The sequence below is a fragment of the Vigna angularis genome, chromosome 4 (genome assembly GCF_016808095.1).
Source record: "Vigna angularis cultivar LongXiaoDou No.4 chromosome 4, ASM1680809v1, whole genome shotgun sequence".
Taxonomy (NCBI): Eukaryota; Viridiplantae; Streptophyta; class Magnoliopsida; order Fabales; family Fabaceae; genus Vigna; species Vigna angularis.
Window position 1 is genome coordinate 12,910,997 of NC_068973.1, and position 9,266 is coordinate 12,920,262.

Here is a 9,266-nt window from a genome sequence, read left to right on the forward strand (position 1 = left end):
CTTATGAAAGGATAATTAATTATCATCCCAGATAATCAATTATTCTCAAAACAATACTCAAAACCAATGCGGAAATAATCAATAATGACTAATTATAATCGATTATTGCCGAATCAAAACACATCTTGGACAAAATTCAAGTGTTCAAACTCACATACAATTAGATCATAAGCAAACATACCCAATACAACATGCATTCATACCCATACACCTTTGTGAACAGACTCTAATACATACATTACATCAATTGAATCATCCAAAACCCATCATTATGCAGATTATAACCCAACAAACCAATTATTTTACATATGATTATCATATTATCTTTATAAAATATATTTGTATGGTAAAATCTCAAGCATCATAACTTTGTTTTCCCTAAGCATCAATACCTATTATGGGATAACCCAACAAAAACATACATACTTTCATAGGGACAATCGAACATAAAACATGATATAAACCCTACTATCATGCATAACATATTCTCATACATGCACATGCATCAATACAACATTACCTTTCAAGATAATCAAGAACAAACCTTATTCATCATACAAACAACAAGAAAACAAACCAAGGTAAATTTCCCCATACCTTGGTCAATACTAAGGGTTTAACTACAACTCCAAAACCCCACAAATTTTCCTTTGCACTAAGGGTTTCTACTGCTCTTTCTCTTATCCCCCAACCTCTTTGATTTAGAGTTTCTAGGATTTCTAAACACAAATTACCACCTTTTTCTCTATATCTTAATATTTTTAACCCAACAAACCAATTATTTTACATATGATTATCATATTATCTTTATAAAATATATTTGTATGGTAAAATCCCAAGCATCATAACTTTGTTTTCCCTTAGCATCAATACCTATTATGGGATAACCCAACAAAAACATACATACTTTCATAGGGACAACCGAACATAAAACATGATATAAACCCTACTATCATGCATAACATATTCTCATACATGCACATGCATCAATACAACATTACCTTTCAAGATAATCAAGAACAAACCTTATTCATCATACAAACAACAAGAAAACAAACTAAGGTAAATTTCCCCATACCTTGGTCAATACTAAGGGTTTAACTACAACTCCAAAACACCACAAATTTTCCTTTGCACTAAGGGTTTCTACTGCTCTTTCTCTTATCCCCCAACGTCTTTGATTTAGAGTTTCTAGGATTTCTAAACACAAATTACCACCTTTTTCTCTATATCTTAATATTTTTAAATCAATCCAACTCTATCTCTAATATTTTCTCACTTATTATAATATATTTTAAAAACCAAATCTATCTAAATCTTTATTCTCCTTATCTCACGATCCACTATCTATCTTTTATTTTATTTTATTTTATTCACACTTTTACTTCTCACACCCCCTTATTTAATTCCTACACCAATTAAATAAAGGTAAAAGACCATTTTACCCCTAAGCAAAATACAAATAAAACAAAGGTCTGCCTTAATTCCCTTTCTCCATAGAATTGAACCCATACCCATTCAATCCTAAACCACCCTTCCTACCAAAAAACCAACACATCATATTGGTAATATCACACTCACACACAAATCACGAATTTAATAACATATCAATCATGTGTTGCACTTTATCAATAATAACATTAAATAATTAGCATAACAATTATAATTCTAAGCAACATCTAAATGTTAAACCCAATTACCAAAGAATAATCCTCAAGTCTCAAAATCACATTATTCCCTAATTACTACATTCTAGAAAAAAATCAAAATAAAATTGTAAATGGAAATTTGAAAATATATATTAACTATAGGCCTCGGTTCGCGATTAAATCGAGACATAAAGGGCATATGACATCGGTTAAAATGGAACCGAGGTAGTAGAGGTTGACAAAATGGAATTGGAACGTTCAAAATTAGAGGTTGTCAGTTTTTGGCAGGATATACTGCCTTTGTTGGTTAGAGAATCGAGGCAGTCAGCTTATTTCGAAAAAGTTATCAATGTTTTTTGCCTTGGTTAGTCAAAGAACCGAGGTAGTAGGCCTATTTGGAAAAAGCTATAAGGGTTTTTTGCCACAGTTGGTCAGAGAACCGAGGCAGTAAGTCTATTTCGAAAAAGCTGTAATGGTTTTTTAACACTACAAGAAAAATGGTTATTACCCACTGATAATTATATACGGATTTTGATTCGTATGTAACATAGATATTATATACGGATATTATATACAGATCCTGAAAAGGGAGTTATATACGGATTTTACATACGTATATATATCCGTATATGAAATTCGTATGAACTTTTCGTGCGTCGTGGCGGGAGAGTTTTATAAGGAAAAGATCCATATGTAAGTGCTATAATCCGTATGTGAGTTAAAGCAAGCGTTATCTTACTGGAAATTTCTATTTTTTTTTAAATTGGAATTAGATTTCATTAATTCGAAGCTTGTTTGGTAAAACCACTTTTCTACCGATTAAAACCCTTTCTACCGTTTGTTCTTCGATTTCCACTGATTAAACCTCCATTTGTGTCGTTTAAACACTTTTGTACCGATCAATCTTGCGTTTGAACCGATTAATCAGTTCATATTAAGTTTCTCCCCATTTTTAGGGTTCCTTCGGTCCAAATTAGGGTTCTTCCTCTATTTTGGAGTTTTCACCCAATCGTTCTGGCTTCTATTCGTTCGTTTAGGGTTTTCTACGTTTCGCTCTCGATCTTAAGTTCGTCTCATTATTCCGTTGCGTTTGCTCAGCAAGGAAGCTTCGAAGGAGTTTGAGTCGAGTCCGCGTCGCTCTGTTGGTCTTCTCCTTTTTGGCTCTTCCGTCAAGTGGCCGCAAAATCAATCACACCTGACGGCGTTTCGGCGCTCCTTGGAGCCTGCTACTCTTTTGAAACCCAAAGAAGAGGCTGGATTGAAGACTCAAGGTGCTGTTGGGATTGTTTTGAAGCAAAAGCACGAAGTGGTGACAAAATCTGCTGTGGAGATTCTAAACGATCAACATAGAAAGTGAGCAGTATTCTTGTGTTCTTGTTTCATTTCAAATCGATCTGAGATTTAATGGTTTTTCATTTTGATTTTTTTTAAAATTTTTCCCTCTTTTATTTTAGTTCGGCTCCTGCTGCACGCTTGGCAATGACGCGTAGGGTGCGTCCTCTCGTTTCGTTGAATCCTTATTAGGGTAATTGTTTCAGTTGTAGCTACCTTTTCTATTTTTTTTTTGAAATTTTAAAATTGCTCATACTTATTATTAGAATTATTATACTAATCCATGTTCAACTAATCAAACTGAATTAATTTATTATTACAATTTAGGAGTTAATTTATTATTACACTTTACTTTTTATATGCAATTATTATTGTTCATTAGGAGTTAATTTCTTATTACAATTTACTATACATTTTTTATAACTAGATAGATTATCTTTATTTCTCTTATAAACCCTACACTTTTAACTAGATAATATTATGACTCTTTCTATAACTTGGTTTCTCATTATCTCTTTCATAGGTAATTTCATTGGATTTAACATTAGCTATTAAACTATTCATCAATACAAGAGTTGAAGATTCTCGGTTTGGGGTTTAGAGCCACCATTTTGATGATAAATGGCTAGTTGGTGGAGCTTCAAACATTGGTGGAGCAATTCTTGAACAGTTTTTCACTGATAGCCAATTGTATAAGTAGTTTAGTTTACTACTATGTAAAAGATAGTCAGTTCTTATTATTTGATAATTTGATACTATTTTTTGTTAATTTGACAGTTGTGTTTGACATTTATCAAATATATAAAACTTTTAATTATTGGATGTAAAAATGGGATTATTTTTTTTTTTTATAAAGCCATAAAGTTACATACAAATTTTCCTGTATGTAACTTACGTATGAATTCTTTTGTATGTAAGTATATTGATAAGTTATATACGGATAAATCTGTATATAACTTATATACAGATATTATATACGGATTTATCCGTATTTATCCATATATATCTTATATACGGATAAATATGTATTATATACGGATAAATCCTTATATAACTTAACTACAACAGTTTTATATACGAATTTTTGCACGTATATAAGTCGTATGTAACCAAGTGTTATATATGGATTTTGGGCCTTATATACGGATTTTGGCTGTATGTAATTCAATTTTTCTTGTAGTTGTCTCGATTGGTCAGAGAACCGAGGCAGTAGGCCTATTTTGAAAAAGTTGTCAAGTGAAAAGTCTAATTTTTACATTGGGTTAGGAGGATTTTTTGTCTCGGTTGGTCAAAGAACCGAGACAATATACTTCTTTAGGCATCGGTTCACATTGAACCGAGGGATATAGTGTCGTCAAAATTACGAAATATCCAACGTGTTTTTATACGCTCCAGTTTTTTTGAAACCGAAGCATAATGTGCAAGTTAAAAAGTTGTTTATTTACTAGTGATTATTCCAAAGAAAATCTTAGCACAAATTTACTCAAAATCTAAGGACATAAAGCAAAAAGATAACGAAATACTAGTACATGCTTAACCAAGTTGAGATTATTACTCTTATTAAGGGGTTAACAATAATGATGACAAAATCAGAAGATGATAAATAATCTTTAGAATAAATAAAAACTTTCTTTATTTGAAAACTTGATTCATTAAAAATGGTCTATAACACATAAGCTATTAAAGATTGTGGCCAGATTCTAAAAGAAAGGAGCTAAATGAAATAAAATATAGAAGAAAGACAAACTATTTTAAAAAATCAAGAAGAAAAGAAAAAGAAGATGGGAGTTGGAGATGGTGACTTGGTAAAAATTAAACTTAAACATTAAAGTAAAATATAAAAAAAAAATTTCATTAATAGTAAGGATAATTGATTACTATTGTAGGTTTGTAAACATTCAAACCCTAAATATGATGAAAAACAACATATTTGCTTCTAACTAGTGAGTGGTAATGCAGATTAACCCAGTTTGTTTAGGCTTAACCTGCACTTGGCTCGTAATATGCAGGCTAGGTTGACCATTGAATAAAATACATAGGTTGAAAATACTAGCCCACCCCATATTGGAATTAGGTGCATACTCACGGGTTGGCTTGCATACTTGACTTGAATTTCTTTTTCTCAACTAATGAAAAATTTCATACTTTACAAAATTTCTTGTTTTTTCACCTATATATAGTGGTTGAACAATTTTCGCAATTTTCATACCTAGATCAACAATTTTAGCAAAATGAAGTGGTTGAAACTTTATACTATTACATTCTCATCAAACTTAATAATCATACATGTTATTATGAGTGTTATGTGAGTGTGTTGTTGCAAGATGAGAAGAGATTATAATGATGAACTCTCTGTTGTGTTTCGCGAGAGCGAAAGAAAAACACGAAAGATGAACAAGAAATGCAAAACAAATAGTAAGTGAGTGAGACGCGTTTTGAAAAAAATAATTAAGATTTTAGATAGTTTACGGGTCATTAGACTAATTCATCTCATCTCATTGTAGACATGTACAAAGAGATTATACATATTCAACTTATGGGGACCAACAGACTAAAAAAAAACCTTACTTGTCTCAAATCCACGGTGGACCGCCCCCACATTGTCACTCCTACTTCTAACTTAGCTAGAAGTACACGCTTTTAATATACCAATTAATGAAAATCACTTAGGTTAAACAAAAGTTAAATTAATTTGCTGGTGAACTCTTTGAAACTATATACTTAAATTTGTCCTTAAACTTTTACTTTCCTATATTGATTTTAAAATTTGTTCAACGCCGCTGAAATCGGTTTACCAACACTTCCTCCTCCAAGATAAAATAAATATTGGAGGAAAATTTTGATGGCATTGAATTAGTATGATGTAAAAATTTACTATAATCACTTAAAACTACAAATTTCAGCTACATTAATAGATAGGTACCACCCACACACAGCTATTTTCTTTTAGAAAAGGTAATATTCTTTTGAAGTGTTTGGGATGAAATGAGAAAACTTTATAAATCATTAAAAACCAGAAAACTATAATTCATAGTTTATTCTCTCTCTCTTTCTTTCTTAACTAACTAGTATGGAGGTTGGAACCAAAATAAAATTTGAAGAGAAACAGGTAAGAGAGATTATTGAGAGTTGTGCAGAATATTAAAAGGGTTGTTCCCTTTAACTCTCACTCACTGCCAGTGCATATGCCAGCCAGTTCAGAAATATATATTTTTCTTTCCAAACTCCATTAAAACACTTCTGCCACCACCTTCCTTTCACAAACCTTCTCACTCAGATCTCTCCTTCACACACCAAATAGCTACCTGCTTTCACTTTTTCAATTTTTCTATGTAAGAATCACTCAGCGTTCACATTGTGTACTCAAAGTTCATTCATCACCAACAACTACAGCATTTTATCACTGGTTCCATCAAGATTATTTCATCAGAACATAGTTGCAGTTAAAGAGTTGATATCCAACAACAATGCAAGACGCAATTGGGATTCCAGCTTGCTTCTCTTCGGCTTTGAAATCAAGTGATGATCACACAACCGTGACCCGTTCAGGCCAGAGCGTGCACATGTCCGTCTACAGAACAAAGATTGCTGACCACTGCCGCTTGATCACCGTCACATGGTGCAAAAACTTGATGCTCCATGGCCTCTCAGTCTCAGTGGAAGGCCCAGAGGGGGAGGCACAGTACAGCTGCAAGGTCGAGCTCAAACCATGGTACTTTTGGAGAAAACAAGGTTCCAAGCGGTTCCTCGTACACGGTAACAAAGCCGTTGACGTTTTCTGGGACCTTAAGGCTGCGAAATTCAACGGCGAGACGGAACCAACCGCGGAGTACTACGTTGCAGTGGTGTGCGAGCAAGAGGTGGTACTCCTGGTGGGTGATTTGAGGAAAGAAGCGTACAGAAGAACCGGGTGCAGACCAGCACTGATTGACCCGATTCTGATTTCGAAAAAAGAGCACATCTTTGGGAAGAGAAAGTTCTCGACAAGAGCGAAGTTTGAGGAGAAGGGTAGGTGCCATGAGATCTCAATCGAGTGCAAGAACAAAAGCGACATCGGAGGGGAATCGCCGTCAAGTGGGGTTCAAGTTCAGCCAGAGATGGAGATAAGATTGGACGGGCACGTGATGATCCACGTGAAGCACTTGCAGTGGAAGTTCAGAGGGAACGAATCAATTCATCTGAACAAGATGAGAGTGGAAGTGTATTGGGATGTGCACGATTGGCTCTTTAGTCCTGGTTTGAAACACGCTTTGTTCATTTTTAAACCTGTTTTATCATCCATGTTGTCCATGTCTGTGTCATCATCGTCGCCACCGTTATCGTTGTCGTCAACATCCACACCATTATCGACTCAAACGGGGAGCTCTGGATCCTTGGAGGGGTTCAGTGTAAACGAATCATCGGAATTTTTCTTGTTTCTATATGCTTGGAAAGTTGAGTAAAAAAATGGTGAGTATATGGAAATGTTGATGAAGATTGAGATTGGTGTGAGAGTTGTGAGAGAGAGAGAGAGAGAGAAGGGTGGTGGGGCCAGAGAGAGAGAGAGTGAGGGATTTTGGGGAGTTAGTTACAGCTGGGGTTGAACAATTGTGCATAATGGACAAAAGGGATTGAATCACAGACACATGCCCAATAATTCTGCATGCGTCCACGTCTATCTACATCTGTCATCTACTGTTTTCGAATTTCTCTCTCTTCGTCTCATCTTGAGAACAGAGCTATGTATATGAAATATGCAATATGCTTCTTCTTTTTTTATTAAATTGTAAAGGTTATATATATAACATAAATATAGACAATAGATTATTGAAGTGGATGTCTGTATTGGCCATGAAAAGCTATTGCATGTGACTCACTTTCCGTGAAGAATGGGTGTTTGGTGATGATGTAGACTTTTACACACCAAGGAAAACCTTACTATTAATCTATTGGTTCATATTAGATTTAGAGTTTCTCTTCGTCACTCTTTTTTTTTTTTTATTATTATTATTATAATATATATAGGGGTTTGCTAACGTCCGTACACCTATTTTTTAGTCGATATATTTTAATAATGTGTACCGGGTTTTAGTAGACAAAAATATCCTTATATATCATGGATTCTAAGTTTTAAGGTTAAGGATATTTTAATAATTTTCATTCTCAAAACTAAAAAAAAAAATAAAGAACCCCAAACCCTTACTCACCTCTCTCATTCCTCTTAACATTTTCTCTTTCATCTCTCTCACTCCAACCTTTTCTCTGTCATCCTACTGTAGCCCCAATTGAAAAAATCAGAAACACTTGCCGTTAAACAATTTGCCTTTGTAAAGAGTTGAGTCATTGACATATTCACCTTCAGTCAAAGGTTCATTCAAGATCTCTTCAATTTCACCATCTTCACTAACCTCTCTAATTTCATCATCTACATATGTTGAATCATCATCTCTAAAAAAACCCTCCAGGCCAATTACCAATTCCTTCTTATGTCATTATGCTTGTGAAAATTAGATAAAATTATATATGACAAAAATTATAAAATGAAAACTCATTATAAAATCATTTTTTGTAAGAAATTGTTTAACAACAAATGTTTCTGATTTTTTCCAGACCAATTACCAATTCCTTTGATGTCATTATGCTTGTGAAAATTAGATAAAATTAGATAAGACAAAAATGATAAAATGAAAACTCATTATAAAATCATTTTTTGTCAGAATTGTTTAACAGCGAGTATTTCTGATTTTTTCTAGGTCAATTACCAATTCCTTTATGCTTTTGAAAATTGGATAAAATTAGATAAGACAAAAATTATAAAATGAAAACTCATTATAAAATCATTTTTTGTAAGATTGTTTAATGACAAGTGTTTTTGATTTTTTCAATTGGGGCTACAGCAGGGATGACAAAGAAAAGGTTGGAGTGAGAGAGATGAAAGATAAAGGGTTCAGAGGAATGAGAGATGTGAGTAAGGGTTTGGGGGTTTCTTTTTTTTTTTAGTTTTGAGAATGAAAATTATTAAAATACCCTTAAGCTTAAAACTTAGAATCCATGATATATAAGGGTATTTTTGTCTACTAAAAACCGGGTACACATTGCTAAAATGTACCAACTGAAAAACAAGCGTATGCGCGTTAACAAACTCCATATATATATATATATATATATTTAAAATATCATTTTTGAAAATGTTTATCAAAATGTTCATAATTACGTTGATAAATAAACTGAACATATATCTCTTAATTAATAACAAAATAAATAATCCTAATAATAATATTTAAATATTTTTTAAGTTGATGCATA

General features: G+C 33.0%; 1 protein-coding gene across 1 annotated transcript; it reads left to right on the plus strand.

Moving 5' to 3' along the window:
* Positions 1–5,928: 5,928 nt before the first annotated feature.
* On the plus strand, positions 5,929–7,842 carry LOC108330915 (uncharacterized). The gene has a single exon (XM_017565510.2). The coding sequence runs from the start codon at positions 6,449–6,451 to the stop codon at positions 7,421–7,423; it is 975 nt and encodes a 324-aa protein (XP_017420999.1). The 5' UTR covers positions 5,929–6,448; the 3' UTR covers positions 7,424–7,842.
* Positions 7,843–9,266: the final 1,424 nt, after the last annotated feature.